We start from the raw sequence: 23,975 nt of genomic DNA, 5'->3' as shown, positions 1-23,975 counted from the left end.
GAATTTCTTAGCATTACGCTGGTGAATCATGTGACTAGTTGTGGCTGTTTTATTGTGAGCAAAAGTTATGTGTTACTTCCTGGCCAGAGTTTGATTGCTTGCTGATGTAAGACCCTCCAGCAATCTCCTTCCCCTCTGGCATAGTGACAGCAATACTGGCTCTGTCAGCTTGGATCTCTGAGTGGCCACGAAGAGAAGACTATCCCCGCTGACCCATGAAGTACATGCAGTGTGAACAAAAAATAAACCTTGTGGAATCATATGGTATTTGTCTTTCTCAGTCTGGCTTATTTCACTTAGCATGATACACTCTAGGTCCATCCATGTTGTCTCAAATGGCACAATTTCATCCTTTTTTATGGCCGCATAATATTCCATCATGTATATATGCCACATTTTCCTTATCCATTCATCTACTGATGAATACTTGGGTTGCTTCCGTGTCTTGGCTATTGTAAATATTGTTGCAATAAACATAGGGGTGTATATATCTTTTCAAGTTAGTGTTTTTGTTTTCCATGGGCAAATACCTAATAGTGGAATTATTGGGTCATATGGTTTTTCTATTTTTAATTTTTTGAGGAACCTCCATACTGTTTTCCACAGTGGCTGCACCAGTTTACATTCCCACCAACAGTGCACAAGGGTTTTTTTTTTCTCCACATTCTTACCAAAGCTTGTTCTTTCTTGTCTTCTTGATTTTAACCATTCTGACAGGTGTAAGGTGATAGATGTAAAGGGACAGATGGTAGTTACACTTGTGGTGAACATAGCATAACATATAAACTTGTCAAATCACTATGTCTGAAACTAATGTAACATTGTGTGTCAACTATACTCAAAAAAATGTGTTATATCAACTAATGAATCACTGAACACTACATCAAAAACTAATGATGTACTATATGTTGTACATATAAAAAATTAAAAATTTTTTTATTTTTTAATTTAATTAAAAAGAAAAATTAAAAAAAAGAAAAATACAAATAAAAAAAAAAACCTTGTGGTTTTAAGCCACTAAGATTTTGGGATTGCTTATTACTATGTTTATCAGTCAGGGTTCTGCCATGAAAATAGAACAAGTAGGGCACAGACATACATATTAGGGTGGAGGGGAAGAGAGAGAGAGTGATTTATTGGAAAGGACTGGCTTCTCCTTTGTGGGGCGGGCTGGCAGGCAGCCAGGAACCCAGGCAGGAACTGGTGCTACAGTCCAGAGGTGGTATTTCTTCCTTGTCGGGATGCTTTTAGTTCTGCTCCTGTGGCCCTCCACCTGACGGCATCAGGCCCAGCTAGATTATCTAAAACAATCTCCCTTACTTAAGCTGATGATTGTCTTTAATCACATCTACAAAATATCTTCCCAACAACTCCTAGGTTAATGTTTACTGAATACCTGGGAACTATCACCCACCCAGATTGACACATACAACCAAGCATTGCACTGTGACGTGACATGATTAGGCTACCCTAATTACATGAAAATATTAAATTAGCAAGATTTGACTATCAACAGACCTTAGACATAAATGATCTACCTTATGCATCCTTTTCATACACATGACCACAAACTGACTGGCTGAGTGACAAACTTCAAAATAAGAACTTTGTTTTCAACCCATAAATGAAATGGTAGTTTTTACGGCATTCTTTTCACTTTTGAATGAGTGTCTACAAGGGGGTTACCTGTGAAACAGAACACAAAAGCCTTTGACCTTCTTCTGATATTTCTAATCCCTATCCAATTTCAGTAGGGAGAGACACCAGGCTAAGTATGCCTTGACTCTGCCCCACTTCCTCCGATCCCTCTCATGGTGACATGAAGACCCGTCTTCCCTCGTCAGACTGCTTAGGGACAGTGTGACTTCCATCTTCCATAAATCCCTATAAACTACCCACTTGCTCCAAATATTCAGCATATTATTAGCAATTTTTGCATTTATTAAGTCGATCAGAATATGTATTTAAAAACAATTTCTAAATTTATAACACATCTGCGTCCACTTAACTCAGTGTGTGTTCTACGCCTCATTTTCCTCAGATAATTAAAAAAAAGATGGATTTGGGCTTCAGGAGTCCTCATCTTTCTTCCAGCTCGAACAGTCTCTGTGTCTATGGAGTAGCCATCTCCTGAATGAATTTTCTTTTTTTTTTTTTTTTTTAAAAGCCTTTTTTTTTTTTTTTTTAAGATTTTATTTATTTATTCATGAGAGACAGAGAGAGAGAGAGACAGAGGCAGAGGGAGAAGCAGGCTCCCCGCGGAGCAGGGAGCCCGATGCGGAACTCGATCCCAGGACCCTGGGATCACAACCTGAGCCGAAGGCAGACGCTTAACCGACTGAGCCACCCAGGCGTCCCTCCTGAATGAATTTTCATCTGTGTCCTCAGTGCTTCCAGTTTATCTCGATGAGTCCAGGATATCTGGCAACAAACGATCTGATGTTCACACTTGCAGAGTGGATCCAGGTGATTCACTGTGGAGATCACCAATGTGGGTCTGCGTCTAATCAAGACATGGTTACTACAGCGCTTCTGTTTATTTTCTCAGGATAGTCTCCTGGGGATAGCTGTAACTTTTGGAAGTGTGTTAGGCCCCTCTGGATGGCAAGGAACAGACGCACAGTCAGGTTATCTCAATTATTGTGAGTTTATTTGTTTCAATCAATACACAAGAAAGTACGAAAGATAAGAAAGCAACCCAGTAACCACAGAGTCCAGCCTCATTGTTCAGGGATCAATCATTACTCCAGCAACATAAAAAGCAGACATGGTGAGTCAACAAGAACTCTGGGCATCTCACCTCTGGGTATGTTACTGCTCTAAGGTGGCACCATTAAAGTGACTTTGTTCCTCTCTATTTTGTCTGCTCTTGCTATTGCCCATTTCCTTTCTATATCTCATATTCAGAGGGCTCCTAAAGGAGGGCTCTGGATGGTGGGGCCACATGCCATCCAACAAGAACAGTACTGCTGGGTTCCTCTCTCTTCCTAGGCCACCCCATAGCCCATAACTGAATTTCTTTTAGTCATGGTGCAGTTGGCTGTGGCCAGTGTGGAGTGTTCATGTGACAGGAACATGGTTCTGCTCATGTAGGAGCTATGGATGTGGTCTCTCCAGGACTCTAGGAAAACTATAGATCCACCCAGGAAATATGCATATAACACACAGCTTTACTGCTGGGGACAGGCAAGCTTTCTTATGGAGGATTTTCAAAGTACTCTATCAATGCCATAACTTCCCTGAAACCATGGTATTTCTATCTCTTACTACATTTTCTGTGGGGAGAATGTTGCCTTTAATAACATGTTCTTTCTAAAGCAGTTGATCATCTCCATTTTTAAGCAAAAGGAAGTGGAATTGTAGATTGAGCTCTGAATCACATGTTGTTGGATCATATTTTCTGAATTGTCTTTAAAGATCTTCTTCCTCCATAATACTGGAAAGTCACAGATAATTTCAATATTTTTAATCCTGGAAATTGAGGTCATACTCCCAAGATCTGTTGTATACTTATGTGGGGGAAACTCTAAATTAGAAACCAGGGTTGTCCATGTTTGTGTCTTACAGTATTTCTCAACCATTGCTAAGATTTCTTTCACCCATGAAAGACAGTGGAGTCCATAAAGGAATTAACACTTTTTCAACATGTCTGAGGCCAGAAGGAATGGGTTTGATAACCAGATATCCATTTTGTAAAAGGAGGAATTTTTTCCTTATTAATTTTTCTATGAAATAAAAATAAGTCATAAATAATCTTCACCCTTACTGTGATTTAATTGGACTCCTTGCACATGATTGTCTCTCATTAGATTGTTAGGCCAATTTCTTTTTAAAACATGAAATTACAGGATTCAGAAACAGCTGACAAAATCAAATTATAATTGACTATTGCAGATTCATCAAGTTAGCTTTATTAAGCCTTTGTTAAACTCTCAAATGATAGCTTTAAAAAAAGTATGCCTCTTCAGCTTTCATCCCTGTATAAAAAGGGTACCCACCATGTACATTCTTTCAGAGGTAAGATGTTGTCTCAAATCCAAGTTACTCTAGCAAATATAGTAAGATGGTACTCTGTGTGCATCTTGTGAAAGGGACTGTAGTAACCACTCTTGATGTGTTGGCTTGAGTAGGTCCTCAACTTCTGAGTGGCCAAATAGGAAGGGAATTTGTGCATTTGGAGTAGTTGCTTTGGATGACTTTCAAGGAATTCTCCAGACCTGAGATTCAATTTGGGTCTGTTAAGCAGACACCAGGTGTATTTGATTATGGGTTGAAGCCTAGAAAGAATAGAGTGTGGTGGGTAAGTGTGTGAGACAGCTGAGCCTATATCCATAAATTCCTTTTCTGTCACTGAGCCAGAGTGTACAATCTGGAAGCTGAGGAGAAATCTAAATGCCTCATCTCACAGAATGAAAAAACCATATAATATTTACTTATGAAAAAATTGAGCATTTGGTTATACGAAAGGTTTGAGAATTTTAATTATGCCCCCAAATTCAGCCCTTTATCACACCGATTTATTTAGGGATCTCAAGGTTAATAGTATAGATATGTCCAGGTACAACTTTATCCTATTTACATAAAGAAACATTAAAAATCCAAGATATCCTTTGTAACAGAATCAGAAGTTTAGTAGTTGAACATAACAGAAGAAAATGAGGAATAGCCTATTAAACCTCCCATTTCTTTTTAGCAAATGGCCAAAAGAAGCAGAAGTGAACGGTGACCTTTTTTAGAACTCTGTAAGTACAAGATTGCTGCTGGTCAAAAATAAGAAAATTCGGTTTTTAATATTTCTAGAAGCTTCTGAAGAATACCTATCTAGTCACCATAAAAAACACTATCTTCGTAATTCAGCCACCGGATGGGAATTCTCTCAAACGGGAAAGGCAGGCAATGAACTGGGGTTGACTTTGGGGCTATTAAAAAGCCTCTGGCAATTTAAATCGATAAGGTAACAGCTTATGATGAACAGCTATTTGGTTACCAGCATATAAAAGAAAAAGAAAAAGCTAAATCACAGCAAATGGGAAAATGCTGAATATGGATTCATTTATCCAACCGGCCTTAGGCCAAATGGACATTATATGAATCTCCCCTTCAAAAGGCTTATAATAAAGTGCACCAGTTCATCAAGTACAGAAATCCAAAGATTCGAACATTTGTCCACAATGCATGGGGCTGTTCGTTAGGGACTGCCTCTGAATAACCAACTGCAAAGAGTCTCTCATTGCAAAAGAGAACTGTCCATTTGCAAGTGAAGGCGGCTCTTCATATCCCTTAAATGTTAAAGATAATGAAATGAATTCTGGACAGAGAAACTCACACAAGTGATTACACATACAAAAAAAAGGCAGATTCTGGGATAGAATTCCTGAGACAGACGGACCCTGGGTCTGATCTTATCAAGAAATTCTGAGAGTCTCTTTATTTTGTGTTTCCCCTGGAATTTAGTTCCATAAAACTTCTAAAAATAAACAGAAAACTTAGAGTGAATCAAAGTCACTTGAGAATAGCTGCAGGCTGGTGGGAAATGAGCTTCTGTCGGTCCCAGGTTCAGCGAGGCACTTTGAACAAACCAGGAACTGCGGTAACAAAACACAGTTTTCAAAGGGTAAGATCAACCAACAGTGTGATCAGACCCATCTCACGAAGAACCAGTTCAGCAGTGAGACAAACAGCACAGAGAGAGCCCGGATAGAAAAAAGAGCCCAGAGCTACACTCATGTACCGTTTTCCACAGCTCTTTTTGTTTCCTTCACTGGGTCTGCTTTGACTTCTAGACACTAGTTTTCATGCTATGTTCCACGAGACTGTGGAAGTCCATGAACATCTCTTTACAAGGTCCTTTAAAGACAGCGGGGACATTTTCAGCGTGCCTCGCTTCTATCATTTTCAGGTACCCAAAGCGTGGCATTCACAGAGCATGGATATCATCCATAATGTTGCATTTCCCCTCCGATGGTTTGATAAGCTGTGATTTAATTAGCAGAGACGCCAGCGGCCCGTGGCCGTGCAGAGGCCAACAGTGTAGATGTTTGACAGCGTGTGTCAGTGACTTGATGGGGGGGTGCTCAGGGCTGTGTGGCTCGGGAGGAGAGCAGGCTACACGAAAGCCCTTGACACGTACACGTTTTTGACTGGAAGGCCCATCAGAAGGCCTAAATGGACCCCACGGGAAGCAGAAGTATTCTCTTAGAGTGAATCACCATTTAAAATCAATGCTTGAGAATAAATAAGGCACTAGGTTGTGTGTGACACAGAAATCTAAACTATGGTCTCGAATTGTGTTTGCATTCCTTTTCGTATTCCCCTTTGGGAAATAACTCCTGGAGTATTTATGGAGAAAAACAATGGAAGTTAGCAGTTAGCCTCTTGCTCCTAATTTCTGACAAGGACATCGTCAGATTGTCTCGAATTAAAGTGTTTTTGCTTTGCCTTCTTTCCCTCTTGGGAAATAATTTGTGGGGTGTGTGTGTTGGGGGAATGGAAGTCGTTTGTCTATTTAGCAGAGACACAGAGTCGGTAAGAGAGGAAGGCCACTCCTAGAGGGGTAGATAAAGCATCCAAATGCAAAAGCAAGTTCTGCCGAATTAAATGCTCTCTTAGGAGACCTGAGACCCTCTCTGTGAAGGGGCTGTTTTCCTGGCTGCCTGGAGGCCAGTGTTGCCTCCTGAAGTCAGTGGCCTGGCTGAGGTGGTGACCATTGGGCCAGGGAGGGCCCTGCTGCTGCTGGTCTCCTGGTGACACGAAGTCCCGGGACACGGTTCCTGGTGCCATCTTACCGATGGGCTCAGCACAAAATGGCAAAGACTGTCATTTTATAAAAGACACAGTTCTATCACATGCGACAGCGAGGGACAGTGAAAGGGGCCCCATGACGCCAAGCCAACGCTTGTCCCTCGGCTGTGACACACACTTCAGGAGACAATAGTCTCTCCCCTTCACATGCCCTTTCAAACCTACCCCGGTTGCTCTTCTTTGCCCGGGATTGAACTTGGGATGTTTGTTTGTCTCCATGCCTACCCTGCTTGTTCTTTTGTTTTCTTTCTTTTTAAAATCATTTCCAAAACCACCTTTACTTTACCGAGATGATTTGCAGGATAGCCCCCCTACTCAAATAAGGACTGGGGATATGGTAAATATTTAGAGTCTTATGGCCTGGCCACTGGTGGTGAAGAATATCATTAAGAATCTCCCCATCTTTCCCGGCTGTCTTCACTGATGGGTCACACATCCAGTAAAGCCTACCTTGGAAGCAACAAGAAAGAAGCTATGTCACGTGACCAATAGCTGACCAACAACGGCCCTTCTACACCAATGGAACCCACTGGATGAGACTCAGAGCTTTTTCCGTCACTCTGCCTGCCATAGTAGAAAGCAAGTCTCTAGATAGAAAAGATAAGAACTGAGATTGCTTTTCCTTGCTCTGAAAACACACGCATGTGCCAGTCCTCAAGAACGATCCTTAGCACAATGTCTCGTTTTGTGGGGATGTTACTCATGACAAAGTGACCCAACAAAATGTTCCATCAAAATGATGACAATCCTGATCTCCAGCACGGTTTCTGAGTTCCTGCGTCCACTCACATTTACAGCTGGAGGCTGTGATCTGTTTTCCCTTGTAGGCTCCCTGTGAGAACCCGGTATTGATTGTTTCAGGGTACCACAAAGATTAGTTCGAGAAAAAGATTATACATCACAATGCTTAGCATTTATATAGTTTTTTTTGATTTCAAAACAAGTTATAAATATTTCCTACTGTGACAACATCTACGCGAGGTAGGTGAGTATGACTGTCCCTACGTTACCAATAGAAACCCAAGGCCAAGGAGTGCAGGACTCTGTTCCAGGCCCGAGGGGGTCAGGAGTGACCTTGAGACTGGCATCCTGGTGGCCACCTGCTCTGGGCTCTAAAAAGGCCATGCCTGTCTCTAGGGTGGCAACGGTCTCCATTAATATAGGGTTATATATTGTATAGATATAAAACGCAACACACGACATTATAGAACAATAATCCAATATTTTTGTTTCTTAGTAAAATATGTGAAGCACAGTATTTAAATTGCATTTCTCTGAAAAGCATTTGGTATATTAAATAGCTCTATAAAGTTTTGCTGGCATACTCTTAACAGCATAATGAATGATTCTAAAGAAATTAAAATCCACAGATGCATAGAGATCTTTCCTTTATAATACCATAAGCTAAACAAAAAAAAATGTGAAAAACTACTTTATTCTCATAATGCAGATCTAATCGCTTGCTGGGTATTCGCAGGTAGCTACCTAATTTTTCTGAGCTTGAGAGAAAAGATACATATTGCTGGCTGTGGTTTTAAACTATTAATTTGAGGGGAAAATGCAGTTGAAAGGTGAAAATTAAAGACTGCTATTCCCATCTGGTATCCATTCTGAGGGAATTCATACATTTTCAAAAGAGGTCGCCATACTTGGAACTAGCATGGAGGTGAACAGAGGGACGCTGATGCTAAGAAGAACATTCTCTGAGAAGAGGAAAAAATGGTACCAAGTGAAAGGTACGGTATTCGAAGAAAATGAACAAGGAGGCGAAAGAGTGGTTTTCAAGAGGCTGGCATGAGATGTCAGCTGTTCATGCTTGGATGACTGCACGGGTCTTGGAGACAGTTTACGGGGTCAATACTTGGCTTGATCAGTCCCTTGGCTGCGGTGAAAGCCTCACTCACCTCTCTAAGAAGCAGCTCTCAGAAGAGTGTGAAAGCGTTTACCTCATGCTAAGCTTCGTAAGAACCGACCAGGTGGGTCGGCAGAAAAAGTTCTAAAACTAGGAAGTCTTAAAATCTGTATGCAAACGTAAAAACTAACCTCCAAGCTGAAATGACATTCTCTGTCAGGAGTAACAAATACAAAAGTCCTAAACTTCATGTACACGCCGCTAAGATATTGTTGGATAAGATATTACATGGTGGTCGGAGAATATTTTTGTGGAAGTGTGCTTTTTCCCTAAAAAAAGACATATTAAATTGTTTTTTTTTTCTCTCCTCAAGTCCTTTATATAGAAGTAGGAAAGATGAGCTGTCCTGTCAGTTCTTTCCTTCACGTTATGCACTGGCGGGGTCCTCTGAGCCGGTGCTGGACGTGGCAGTTTGGTTGCTGGGGGGTTTGAGTCTGAACAGGTTGGAGCAGTTCGGCTGTTTGGTCGGCTGCAAGGTCCTGGCATAGGGTGAGTACCAGTCCCTCTCAAACACATCCTTCAGCTGCTTGATGATGCTTCTGTTGTTCCTCACATCTGCTTGGTTGATAACCAGGCCTGTGCCAGCGTTCTGGGTAAAATCGTTCCCTACCCAGTCAAAATTGCCTGCAAACAAACAAAGCAGAGAATGGGGTGCCGAGTTAAGATCCACGGCTGGGGGGGGGGGTTAATTCCCCATTTAATGAAACACCAAGCAGATTCTATTTAAAAAAAAAAAATAATGACAGGGAGATTGAATTGTGTTGACAGCTCAGGAAAAAAAATTTTCAAGAGGCCTTACATATGGTATATTAATATTTGCATATTATTTTGGCATTTTCTTCAGTTTTGCTCAACTTGAAACTCAAAACAAGGAATCTGCTGGGTTTTTTTGGTAACTGTTATTTCTTATTGACATTCACAAGACACACTAAATACAGCAACATTTAAAATATATAGGAATACACTTAAAAATCCTGTGAACAATTACTACCTTCTCACAGAGACAACATCTGATCCATATGTACAAATGAGGGATTCTAATTACAATGCTCACAAGCTTGCACATCAAAGAAAAGGCTGAAGCCAGAGAAGGAGGATCAGTTCCCATCTGAATAGATAAACTCTCCTTGCTCGGGTGGTAAATCATTTCCCGGTTCCAGGATCTGGCTCGTTGGCCCAGGAATCAAGGCAGTTGCTATGATAGTAGGCTCTAGGCTCCCCAGCACGAAGCTTGGTGTTGGGTAGTGTAGTAGTTTGCTAAGGCTGCTGTAACAAAGGCCCACAGACTGGGTGGCTTAAGTAAGAGAAATCTATTGTCTGATAGTTCTGGAGGCTAGAAGTCCAAAATCAACTGTTGGCAGGGTTGGTTCCTACTGAGGGTTGGGACAGAGAATCTGTTCCGGGCTGCTCCCGTGGGCCTGTAGATGCCCAGCTTCTCCCCGTGTCTCTTCACATTCTCTTGCTTCTGTGCATGTCTGTCTCTGTGTCCAAATTTCCCTTGTTTATAAGGGCACCAGTCAAACTGGATCAGGGCTCACCCTGATGACCTCATTCTAACTTGATGACCTCTGTATGGACCCTGACTCCAAATAAGGTCATGTTCTGAGGTACTGGGAGTTAGAACTTCTAACATATGAATTTTGGGGGGACACGGTTCAGCCCATAGCAGGTGGAATCTGTCCCAGAAGGGGCCAATAGTATCTATGTCACTCACATGTAGTCCATCTTCAAGGCGAGAGTAGATAAAAGGAGAGACTACCCCAAAGTCCCACACAAATCTCCTATCTTGGCATCCATCAGGGAGAAGGTTCTAGTGGGAGAACAAAGTTTTCTCCTCAAGAGGGTCCATTCCATTCATTTCTTTGATCTTTTTGTCCTTCATTTAATGCACATTTACTGAGTGTCTAGTGTCTACCAGGTGGGTACCTGGGGCCATGATATAAAACAGAGAATGACGGTCCCTGACTTCAAGGCATTCAGGAAGGAAACACAATGATTATAACACAGAGATATGTATGTGTACAATGCCATGAGGGCAAGGGAAAAGATTTCCAACTCTGGCTGCATGAGTCAGGAAAGCATTTTGTTGAGTAATGAGAGATACACAGAAACATCAGTTAGGAAGTTAGAGAGCCACACCCGCAGAGGGATGTGGACAAAAATATGATCAGGATCTTGGAGCATGAGTGGGGAAGAGTTAGGGATGAAGTTGGGATTTAAGGGCCTTAGTGGGGGCGGGGAGAGAAACTGTCCTTTATTAAGTGCCTACTATGAGCAAAGCACTAGGCTTGGCATTTGTTTTTTTTTTTTTTAAACATTTTATTTATTTATTTGAGAGAGAGAGAATGAGAGACAGAGAGCATGAGAGGGAGGAGGGTCAGAGGGAGAAGCAGACTCCCTGCTGAGCAGGGAGCCCGATGCGGGACTCGATCCTGGGACTCCAGGATCATGACCTGAGCCGAAGGCAGTCGCTTAACCAACTGAGCCACCCAGGCGCCCTAGGCTTGGCATTTGTATCTGTCATTATCTCTCACAGTTGGTAGGATTTATACCCACTCCACAGATGAGAAGCCTGAGGCTCAAAGAGGTGAACAGATTTGATCAATGGTGGACCCAGGTCTCCACGGGCTATCTATAATACCATAAGTGAAGCAGTGTTCTCACTAAAAAAGATTTCAGGAATTACCACTAGCCCGGGTTTGGTCTCAGCTCCCAGTTTTGTGCTCTCTTTGGTTCAGAGCTGGTTTCATAAAGAAAACTGAAGGCCTGTTAAGTGTAGAGCTTGATTTCCAGGCCTTCAGTGGGTCTTCAGCCATCACTGCAGGAATATTTGCTGAATACGACACTGAACCTCCTTGGCCCAAGGCCCTGGAGCCATTTGTGTGGGAAGAGACATCTACAGAGAGCTGATACCTGTTCCTTCATAGCGCTCATCCTGTGGGCCTCCTCCACTCTCTGGAGTCCCTCCACATATCAACTCCCCTTTCCATCTGGCACTTCCTGGAATAGCGGAAGTGGTTTCCTTGTCTCTCATTGTACTCCTTGAGTTTATTCCTCATGGCCTAATACCGGGTCCCTAAATCAAATATTATCAGCACTAGAGAACAAACTCCTCTCTCTCTCTGTCCTCTATCTCCTGTCTCCTGCCATTCCCCAAACACCACACTGTTCCCCCTGATGGTTTCATGACAGACATAACGTCGGATGAATTTTACTGCTATAAATGAGGGAACCGTCCACCAAAGGTTCATGATACCGCGTTGGAGTCTCTGCCAGTGCTGTCTTTCTGACCAGGTGCTCTCAGACACAGGGCCATGCTCAGAGGCGGTGGCTTTGTGCAATGCTCAGTGCCAGGTAAATACAGGCTTGGACGTCTTAAACTGGGGATTAGTAGAAATTGCAGGTTAAGAGTTATTTTGGAACCCGCTGGCAGGCAGCACCTTCGAGTCATCCCATAAACAGAAGACTCCTGTGCTCTTGCATGCCTTTCGAGGACTTGTGGAGAAGATGCTAAAGTCTTGTCCCCACAGCTGAGTGCCAGGCAGTGAATTCATTATCTCATTACATTATCTCATTCAACATCCACTGCAATCCTATGAGGTGATAATACTCACTCCGTTGTACTGATGGGGAAATTAAGGCACAGAAAGGTTAGGTAATTTGTCCAAGACTGGAGTGAAAAAAAATTAGAGCTGAGTTTCAAAGCCAGGTCTGACCCCACAGCCCACACTCAACTTCTGTTCCATGTCACCTCCAATCCTAAAGGCCTGCATGGTACTAACTGTACATTTCCCCCTCCTCCCCACCCCGCAGACTTCAGCATCAGCCACTAGGGCTGGAGCACCAGGCCACACTGAACTACTCTCCTCTGGGGACCACACTCTCTGAAGGACACAGAGATGGAAATATGCTTTGGGGGCAGCATGAGGAGACAGAAAGATAAGGGGAGAGAAGTGACAAGATTTTGGAGCCTTATTTTGGGAGATTCAGCTTTTCCCTTCAGTACAATGGATGGAGCCAAGATCCTGCACCTTTGATTCTCCAAAGCTTTAATTAGGTTCTTCTCCAGAATTCCAACACTAGGCAGCTTTCTCAGGCCTGCAGAGGCAATCCTCCACCAGTGTGATCATGTTTTCCCACTTTTCACTTCCTCAAGGTTTGGCTCAACTTCACATACCTGCTTCAGTATTTTCTCAACTGGGACACTGTTCCACTCAGTGCTGAGACTGCCATCTCAGCTTCCCAAATGCATGTGTCGGCCCAGGTGGCAGGAGAACTATAGGGCCCTCCCCAGGAACCATGGCACGGGTGTAGACAAGCTCACTGGGAAGGTATATGCGCCTCAGTGAGCCTTCTCAGTGCCTCCAATTAACCTACCACCCCCTTGTTGGCCCTCAAACAATTTGAATCATCTTCTGGACAAATGTGCCAAGCCAGATTCAAATATACTCCAGAGAATTCAAAATTAGAGAGATGATACTGTTTGGGAAATCTGTTAAGTCTTGTGAAGATTTAATGAGCTATAATTCCATGCAAGGTCTAGTGTGGATTTTTCTTAATTCAGCATTCTCAGCTGGTGTCTGAGTGACGACTTAAGAGATTTCCAGAACATGCTGATAATCATTTAAATTATCAATGAATTTTCCCTCTGGATGCTCTTTAAATATTTTTTACAAGAACTATGCCTCGCTCTAGGGAATTAATGTTTTGCCAGAATGCTGTGTGTAAAATGAACTCATTTAAAAATGCATTATAACAGAAAGCCAGAAATAGATCCTTGTAAATATAGTCAACTTATCCTTACAGAGAAGCAAAGGCAATGTGAGGGGGCAAAACTAGTCTTCTCAACAATGGTGCTGGAATAACAACATCCACCTGCAAAAAAAGAGAATCTAGACACAGATCCTACACCTTTAACGAAAATTAACTCTAGATGGATCACAGCAAAATGTAAAATGCAAAACTATAAAACTCCTAGAAAGTGACAAATAAGAAAGTCTAGATGAACTTGGGTTTGGTGATGACTTTTTACACACAACACTAAAGGCAGGATCCAGGAAAGAAATCACTGATAAGCTGGACTTCATTACAATTTAAAATGTTTTCTCTGTGAAAGACACAGTCAAGAGAATGAAGAGATAAGCCACAGGCTGGGAGAAAATATTTGCAAAAGACACATCTGATAAAAGACTGTTATCCAAAATACACAAAGAACTCTTAAAACTCAACAATAAGAAAATGAAAAGCCTGATGAAAAAAATGGGCCAAAGACACCTCATCCAAGAAGATATTCAGATGGCAAATAAGCATATAAAGAGATGCTCCATATCATATTATCAGGGAAATGCAGATTAAAACAATGATGAGATACCACTACACGTGTATCAGAATGGCCAAAATCTGGAACACTGACAATACCACACGCTGGCGATGATGTGGAGCAACAGGAACTCTCAGTCACTGCTGTGGGAACTCAAAATGATAGAGCTACTTTGGAAGACAGTTTGGCAGTTTCTCACAAAACTCAACATAGTCTTACCATTCGATTGGGCAATCACACTCCTTGCTATTACCCTAGTGGGGTTGAAAATAAGTCCACACAAAAACCTGAATGTGGATGTTTATAGCAGCTTTATTCATAATTGCCAAAACTTAGAAGCAACCAAGATGTCCTGAAGGTGAATGGATAAACAAACTGTGGTCCATCCAGACTGTGGAATATTGTTCAGTGCTAAAAAGAAATGAGCTATTAAGCCATCCAAAGATACAGAGGAAGCTTAAATGCATATCGCTAAGTGAAAGAAGCCAATCTGAAAAGGATAGACACTATATGATTCCAACTACGTGATATCTTGGAAAAGCCCAAACGATGGAGACAGTAAAAAGATCAGTGGGTTGCCGGGAGTTGGCTGGGAGGGAAGGAGCACAGAGGATTGGCAGGGCAGTGAAATGACTATGATACCATAACGGTGTATACATTGTCAGGACCCATAGAATGTAACATCAAGAGTGAATCCCTAATGTATATCAATATCAGCATAGGTTCACCAATTGTAGCAAATGTACCACTTTGGGGGGCTGATAATGGGGCAGGTTGTGTGTACGTGTGTGAGGGGGCAGAGGGATATGAGAATTCTGTATTTCCCATTCAGTTTTGCTGTGAACCTAACTGTTCTAAAAAAAAAAAAAAGTCTATTTTTAAAATGTATTATACAGGAAGAAGAAGAGAGAGAGCCAGGAATCCATATTTACTAAGGATTGAGACAGATGGGAGCCAATGTTTGGAGCTTTTCCTATATTATCTCGTTTAATCCTCCTACCACCACCAAAGGGTGGATACTTTTATCCCTATTTTACAAATAAGAAAACAGAGGCACACAAGAGACTCAGATCACGTGACTTTCCATCATCTTCCAGCTTATAAGGGTCAGTGCTTGAATTCAAATAGAGGTTTTTGTGACTCCAAAACACTTATTTGATTCGTTAAAAGAGCTTTTGGATATAGGCACCATATAACTGCTCCGAGTACACATGGCACTTTGCTTTGAGTAAACCCCGCAGGTAAAATATCCAGATCTGAGTTCCTAAATCCAACTGGGCCTGAAACCTGATCTGTCCCTGTATTTCCCAATTATTGAGCCCAAAGTTCCCAGTTTTGATGAAATGATTTTGAGTTTGTTTTTGACACGTATTTAAAGAGGAGCTGCTTTCATTCCTTCCTCTGTAAGCTAATGAACATGAGAACATCCAAATTCTTACATCCTAAGCCACCAGGAGGGACAGTATGAATAAAATAATATTCTCATATTCTAAAACAACTTGAGTAATACACATTTAAAAAAATTCCAATATACTATTCTCCTAATGTGACACATAACTACTCAAAATGGAAAAAGAACAACTTTCCACGGAGCTGGGACGGAGTAGCTAACTTTCGAGTGGCTCATGGCAGTGTCTTCTGGGTCCAGGTGGTAGGGTTGAGGGGGAAGGTTCTGGGTACCTTGGATTCTAGGGCTCGCTCTTCCTCTTCTCATCTGCATGTTTAAATCATTTCCCCAATCATGGTCCGTGTTTCCTTATTTCTAAACTGCAGGCGATAAAAGCCGCCCTCCCTATTGGCAACGTTGCTTAGAAAATCAAATGAGATAAAGTGCTTTACAAAGAAAAAAAGGCATACTCTATACTCACTCACTGAACTAGAGGGGGAAAAAACCCATATTCCATACTCCTTCATTCCACACACACGTTTTTCTTTTCTGCTTTGAGCCTGCCACATCATCTGTACAATGTAATAGCCAGACTGCTGTTCTGTGATTTATGTCCCTTCTTTTACGGATAATAATTTCTGCTCTGCTGTTGATGGTACCAGTTAAGGGATTACCCTGGACTCATGCACACTGTAGGAAAGGCGCACAGAGCTGACATATTAGTAAATAATTCCACCAGTAGGTATTATTACCTTAAAAATAACAACTAACATGAATCAGGTATTATCTGTATGCTGGGGGTTTTAATTGTGCAAGGTGCTCTGCATATATTACTTAAATTTCCCCCAATGAAGTAGAAACTATTATTAGCCCCATTGTACAGATGGGGATATTGAGGTTTAGAGAGCATGAGTAAATTCTCCGAGGGGAGACATTTTCAAAATGGCAGAGGTGGGATGGTTGTCCAGGCAGTACTCATTTTGGCGCTGGGCTGTCATCATGTCTGCCTCCTGTGACTCAGGACAGGCTGGCTGGGGTACGGTGGGTGGGAAGGGTTCAATTCTCAGGACTCATTTTTTAAAAAATTCTATTTATTTATTTGAGAGAGAGAGCACGAGCAGAGCAAGGGGCAGAGGGAGAAGCAGATTCCTGCTAAGCAGGGAGCCCGATGCGGGGCTCGATCTCAGAACCCTGAGACCATGACCTGAGCTGAAGGCAGATGGTTAACCGACTGAGCCACCCAGATGCCCCTGGGACTTGCCTTTCATGAGCCATTCACCTCCTCACCCATAACATGAGGCAAGTGGACCAAAGAATTTCTGAAAACACTTATTAAAAACATCTTCTATGGCATCCTCATACTTGAACCAAGCCCTAGAGGAGAGGTTCAGTTCAAGGGGTTGTTTGCCCTCCCCCTCCTGTTTCCTCCAGGGCCCTGCGGGTACGGAAGACCACGGTGGGACCGCCATTGACCCGCAGGATCCCCCAAGGAGCCTGACAGCCCTGACACCTACCAATATAAGCCGCGCCGTCTGTCACCATGTACTTGTTGCGATTTAATTTAGGAAAGGTGTGATCCTTTTGTTCTTTTGTAGCACACACATTCTCTCTTTCCAGATCGAAAAATTTCTGTAAGACACAAAAATAAACAGATTAAGGAAGCAGGTGAATAAGGAACGTTTTTGGTTTTGTTCAAGAGCACAAAAGGGTTTCTTATCCAAATATCCACAGTTGGCCTCATACTGGGTTATTAAAGCCACAATCTTGTTACTTCATATAGATGAAGTATTTTTGTTCTCAAATCTTATATGGGCAACAAGAGGGAAAATTAGCATGCTCGACTAGGTCTATAATGAACACTTTTATGCTGCAAAATGAACACAAAATTCATTCTTTCAACAAGGTGAGGGCCAGAAGGTTTTTAAATTCTCATTGTCTTATTCATCGGGGTGCACTGGCATTTGAGGTCTGCCTCAGGGTGCTTTCCGTCATGCATGCCAATGACCTGAATGAATATTCCTCTATGTTGAATACATTATAAAATGCTTTTTATGCAGGCCCATGTCAATGACTAGCTGATTCAGCTGGGGCTTTGCAAAGGTCAAAAGAGATTTTGTCAAGGGGACAAACCTAGGTCTACAAGCTCTTTTAATAAGAAGTCAAAAAAATCACCACTTCAAACTGTGAATCCTGACTTTCAACTTTAATGTGACCCCAAAAGCACCTCAGGCCTGGGGCTATGGGGGGCTGACAGTGGAGGTAGGTGGGCTGGTGTTTCCAGAATCTGCTGGAATTCCTGAAACTGCTCAGATGAGGCCCGAACTGTGACCAAGCTCACAGGATGACACACCATCAAAGGTGAGCTCTTGAGTCTCCTTCACACTGGAAAAGGCTGAACATATCCAGAACTGCATGGAATCTTTCTGGAATGAATGTCTTAGGGCTGTGGGATCATGCATGTTTGAAAGGAAGAAGAGGCAGAGAGAAAAATGAGATGTTAGAAATGGAGATGTCATACAGTTTTAAAACTGTTCAAGTTTGCCTTGGGGAAATAGTGAGGGCTCATCTTCCCCTTCATCCCAGGGTAGGAAAAGAGTGATAAACTAAGTGTGATCACCAAGGTCCCTAACAGCCCTGAAAATTCTATTCCAATTTTTTGCAAGACCCCTTGAGATCAATGGCACGCCCACCAAAATCTATCACGTGAGAATGGTCCATTGCACATCACAGAGGAAGGTATTACCCAGAGCCATATTACCATGATGCTAGGCAATGCTGCCTCGGTCCCCCTTCTCCACAGTCCCTGTCTCCTGCAAAATCTGTGTCATTTGGAGGGTTCACAGATGGCCACATTTTGTGGATTCTTCACACAGACTTGATGACCTATGGATGCTCTTAAGTCATAGTTATGTATCTGGGAAGGCCTGTGGTATTTCCCCAACCCTGCCTGCCACCCGGTAACAGCAGTCACCCTGCTCGGACATTCTGTTACAACACATGTCCACACACTCCACCTCCTCCTTTTGAGAAAAATATTATTGTGGAATCAAGATGGATGTGAAAAAGAATAAAATATACATCCTAATTTATGTTGGGGATGGCATCACTGCTTGGCATTCTACAGAGACTCATCTGCTCTAGAAAGTTGAAGATGGCCCCCAAGAAGGAAAAAGCTTTGTCTGGGAGATGAAAATGGCAGCAGGAATCACACTGTATTCACTGACATACTACAAGACACCTAATGTGCTGTAGGTGACAGCAAAGACTGTCCAAAAGGGATTTATGAATTCATTGAAAAATAAAAGCCCAGCTGACAGGGCCAACTTTGTGACTGCAGTCTCTTTCCCAGGTGTCCCCTAATGGACACAACCCCTGCCCCCAAGCCAGGGCTGTGGGTGCCTACTCCTCTGAAGAGAGATTCCCTGCCTTGCAACCAGGACTTCTGCTTTATCAGAGATCCCAGGCTCCAGAAGAAATGCTTCAAGGAATGTTCCAATGCCCACCTGTCTTGAAAAAGCTCCTCACCCACCTGTGTTTTAGATGTTGGGGCCACAGGCTGTGTTCCCACTGAGGCTTATGTTGACGCTTAGAAATGCATGGCCTGGCTTGAGTGAGGACCAGAGTCTCTACTTCATGAAATGTCCAACAGTGAACTACTAATGTTTGGTCTATTCAAGTAATGTGACCATGAGTGTTGGAAAAGATGGAGCCGAGTAAGTAGAGAATAAAAGGATGGATTCTACTTTCCTTATAATTTCTTTCAAGTCTTAAATGAGAGCACAATATTTCACAATGGAGATTTCAACTGATAGTGCCTTCGAGAAGAGGTGGGAGCAAAGGCACAATGTGTGGTAGGCTCCAGACATTCTCTCCTCTGCTTCTGTTTGTATTAGTCATGTCTTCTTATTTTCTGTGTTCTGATGCTTTGACATCTGAGCCCTGCTGAGCCTGGAGGGACTGCCCTTCCGAGGGCTGGCTAATTTCTGGAGATAGCAAACAACTTGCCTGTGAGTGCACTTCTCATACTTAAACCATGGCCCGTACCCTGAATCACCTCCTTTATGGCTCACACTCGGCCACTATCCACTTGCCCTAATCACCCCAGGGCCAGGTACCAGGCAACTAGGGACAGCCCCTGGGCCCTAGAGCCCACCGAAATCATTCAAACTTGCCAATCCTAAGTGGGCTTACTCTGCCTTGCCTCTTCCCCAACCCTGTAAACCAAAACAAAAGTTCTTGTCCATGCTTCCCTCACTCCTGCCTCCCGGATGACCCTGGGGCATCCCTTCATGCCCCCTTCTCTTGAGATCTGTGAATAAAACAAATTTGCCTTTCCAATGGCCACCATTTCCTGATCTATTGGCATTGTCATATCTAAATCATAATCAAACCTGTATTTTAGAACACTGCTAAACTTGGTAGGTCTGACAGTGGTGCTCCTCTATCTCCAAGCATACTGAACTCTGAGTGAATGACCTCACCTGGCAGATTTTTCACCCTTCTCCAGCACACCCTCTTTAGGGAAAATGGCTAAAATGACTCCATATCTACCATGCTCCCTGCTCCCTCCACTCACTGGTTCACAGATCCTTCCTGAACACGCTTCATCAGCTCCTTTTTTTGATTTTATCCATCCATCCATCCATTCAACACATATGTTTTGAATTCTTTGTGCCAGCATCCTGCTAGGCACTGGGAATACAATGCTTCACTTGATTTTCCATGCCGTCCTATATGCCACTTCAGTTATCTGGAAAATGCCATCCCTGAGCTGAAAACAATCCCCAGGATTCTCTTGTCCATGGGAAGGTACTGAACACAAACCGACTATTCTCCTGGGTCTCTGCCTGGCTTTCTGGGAACATACCAGTGTTTCCTCTAATCCCTGATTCCTGATTCTAAACTGAGGTTGGTGCTCGAATCCAACTCCTGGTTATCACGTTCACTTGTAAATCTGGTGTGGAAAATAGATCCGTAGTAGTAATCATAGACCTGTTTCTTCTTTCCATTTTATTGAGGAGTAATTAACATCTATCACTGTATAAATTTAAGTTGTACTGCATCATGGTTTGATTTACACATTATTGTGACATGATCACAATACATTCAGCTAACATCTATCTTCTCATATAGATAAAATAAAAAGATAAGAAAGAAGAAAAGAATAAAGACAAAAATTTCTCCTTGTGATGAGAACTCTTAGGATTTATTTTCTTTCTTTTTTTTTTTTTTTAAAGATTTGATTTTATTTATTTATTCATGAGAGACAGAGAGAGAGAGAGAGGCAGAGGGAGAAGCAGGCTCCCCGCTGAGCAGGGAGCCCGATGCGGGACTCGATCCCAGGACCCTGGGATCGTGACCTGAGCTGAAGGCAGACGTTTAACCATCTGAGCCTCCCAGGCACCCAGGATTTATTTTCTTAACAACTCTCCTACATATCATGTAGCAGTGTTAGCTGCAGTCATCATGTTGTATGTTAAATCCCTAGTACTTATCTTGTAACTGGAAGTTTGTACCCTTTGACCACCTTCCTCTAATTCCCCGTCTCCCCTACCCCACCCTCCACCTCTGGTAACCACAAGTCTGATCTCTTTATGACTTTTTTTTTTTTTTTAATTTTATATTCCACATACAATTGCTATCCTACAGTACTTGTCTTTCTCTGATTTATTTCACTTAGAATAATGCCTTCAAAGGTCCACCCATGTTGTCAAAAAGGTATTATCTCATTTTTATGGCCAAATAATATTCCTTTGTATAGATATGCCACAACTTCTTTATCCATTCATCCATTAATGGGCATTTAGGTTGTTTCTATGTCTTGGCTACTGTGAGTATTGCTGCTATGAACATGAAGGTGCGGATACCTTTCTGAGTTACTGTTTTAGTTTCCTTCGGTTATATTCCCATAAATAGAATTGCTGAATCATATTGTAATCCTATTTTTAATTTTTTGAGGATTCTCCATACTATTTGCCATAGTGGCTGCACCAATCTACATTCCCACCAATGGTGCACACAGGATCCCTTTTCTCCACATCCTCACCAGCATTTGTTATCTTTGTTTTTTTGATGATGGCTGTCCTAACATGCATGCTATGGTATCTCACAATGGTTTTGATTTGCATTTCCCTAATGACTGGCAATGTTGAGCATCTTTTCATGTACCTCTTGGCCTTTTGTATATCTTCTTTGGAGAAATGTCTATTCAGGTCCTTTGTCCATTTTTTAATTGGGTTATTTGCTATTCAGTAGTATGAGTTTTTGATGTATTTTGGATATTAAGCTCTTATCAGATATATGCTTTGCAAATATTTTTCCCCTTCCATAGGTGGTCTTTTCACTGTTTCTTTTTTATTTTGTTGCTTGTATTTTAGGTGTCACATCCAAAAAGTTATTACCCCAATCCATGTTAAGAAACTTCGTTCCTTTGTTTTCTTCTAGGAGTTTCATGGTTTCAGGTCCGACATTTAAGTCTTTAATCCATTTTGTGTTAATTTTTGTGAGTGGTGTATGATATGGGTCCAGTTTCATTCTTTTATATGTGAATATCCAGGTATCCCAGCACCATTTGTTGACAAGATTATTTTTTCTCCATTGAGTATTCTTGGCTCCCTTGTCAAATATTAGTTGGCTGTATATGCTTGGGTTTATTTCTGAGCTCTTGGTTCTATTCCATTGGTCTATTTGTCTGTTTTTATGCCAGTACCATATTTGATGACCATAGCTTTATAGTATAGCTTGAAATCAGGAAGTGTGATACTTCCTTCTTTGTTCTTCTTTCTCAAGATTTCTTCAGCTATTCAGGGTCTTTTGCAGTTCCACATAAATTTTATGAGTGTTTTTTCTACTTCTATAAAAATGCAATTGGAATCTTGATAGGATTGCATTGAATCTATAGATGGCTTTTGGTTGTATTGATATTTTAAAGATTTTATTTATTTATTTGACAGAGAGAGACAGCGAGAGAGGGAACACAAGCAGGGGGAGTGGGAGAGGGAGAAGCAGGCCTCCCGCCGAGCAGGGAGCCCGATGCGGGGCTCGATCCCAGGACCCTGGGATCATGACATGAGCTGAAGGCAATTGCTTAACAACTGAGCCACCCAGGCGCCCCTGTATTGATATTTTAACAATATTAATTTTTCTAATCCATGAATGTGGGATACCTTTCCATTTTTTTGCATTGTCTTCGATTTCTTTTATCAATGTCTTATAGTTTTCAGCATAGAGATTGTTTATCTCCTTAGTTAAATTTATTCCTAAGTATTTTATTGTTTTGATGCCAGTATAAATGGGATCCATTTCTTTATTTTTTTTTTCAGAAATTTCACTGTTAGTGTGTAGAAACACTACTGATTTTTGTATTTTAATTTTGTATCCTGCATCTTTACTGAATTCATTGATTAAATCCAACATTTTTGGGGTTGAGTCTTTAGGATTTTCTATATATAAAATCATGTCATCTGCAAATAGAGACAATCTTGCCACTTCCTTTTCAATTCTGATACTTTTTATTTCTTTTTCTTGCCTGATTGCTCTGGCTAGGACTTCCAATACTATGTTGCATAGGAAAGGTAAGAGATGGAACACTTGTCTTGTTTCTGATCCTAAAGGAAAAGCTTTCAACTTTTTATCATTGAGTAAGATGTTAGCTGTAGGTTTCACAGACCCGTTTCTATTTCTAATACTGATTTGTGAACTCAGACATGTGCATGGCTACTCAGTTTATAAAAACCAGTTAAATGGAGATAAAAATTTCTATTTTCTATCAATATTATCAGAATGTTAGGGAGATTAAAATGAAATCTATGTGAGAAGCATAATTTTTTGAAATCTACAGTAAACCCTAGAATTTTATGTCTTTATATGATTGATAACTTCAACTTAAAAAAAATATTTAATGTTATGAATGAGTTAAAAAACATTTTATCTGATATTTTTGTTGATCCCACAGATATATAAGTCAGATGTGTAGCATCTCAAGTCTTTGAGCAGATGTAATATATGACGTTTTTCAATATAGATAGGAAAGACAAAAAAAAGAACTTTGTAACTTCAATTATCTGTTCTGCATGCAGAGACCATGCAGTATGATATCTAAGAGCTCAGACTCTGGAATTAGACTTGTATTTTCCTTAACTTTATTTTTACATTAATAATGTATGTATTGGCAATGATCTCATTAAAACCATATGAATAAAAATAAATATGAATAACACTGTAAAATTAGTAATTCAGTAATTCTACTTTTAAGATTGGCACAGAAAAAATTTGTATGTTTGGTAATGTTGCATTTGTTGCAGCAAAAGTTGTAAGACTATGTTAAAGCTTTTCGTATTTGCTGTGTGAGCATTTTGTAAAACACTGAAAGTAGTCTGAGATAGTACAAGAGATCATTTCTTATGACTTATTTTATATCATTTGTTTTCCTCATCCTAAAATGTTGAATAAAATCTGTTCAATTCAGTTCTACACACACACACAAGGAAAGAAGGAAAGAAGAAAGAAAAAGAAAGAAAGAAAGAAAGAAAGAAAGAAAGAAAGAAAGAAAGAAA

At 41.4% G+C, this 23,975-nt stretch overlaps 1 protein-coding gene across 3 annotated transcripts in view; it reads right to left on the bottom strand.

Annotated features, from left to right (window-relative positions):
- Nucleotides 1–2,638: 2,638 nt before the first annotated feature.
- PLD5 (phospholipase D family member 5) overlaps nt 2,639–23,975 on the bottom strand; it is a 416,609-nt gene continuing 395,272 nt past the window's right edge. For all 3 annotated transcript variants that reach the window (XM_032389318.1, XM_032389319.1, XM_032389320.1), the window contains 2 exons: nt 16,935–17,049; nt 2,639–9,337 (listed from right to left, as the gene is read on the bottom strand). In XM_032389318.1, the coding sequence (XP_032245209.1) occupies nt 9,081–9,337; nt 16,935–17,049 (372 nt within the window). In that variant the 3' untranslated portion in view covers nt 2,639–9,080. The remainder of the gene's footprint in view (nt 9,338–16,934; nt 17,050–23,975) is intronic.

The sequence above is a fragment of the Phoca vitulina genome, unplaced genomic scaffold (genome assembly GCF_004348235.1).
Source record: "Phoca vitulina isolate PV1807 unplaced genomic scaffold, GSC_HSeal_1.0 scaffold54, whole genome shotgun sequence".
Taxonomy (NCBI): Eukaryota; Metazoa; Chordata; class Mammalia; order Carnivora; family Phocidae; genus Phoca; species Phoca vitulina.
The sequence above is the reverse complement of the archived record's forward strand: the minus strand, read 5'-3'. Positions and strand labels throughout refer to the sequence as shown.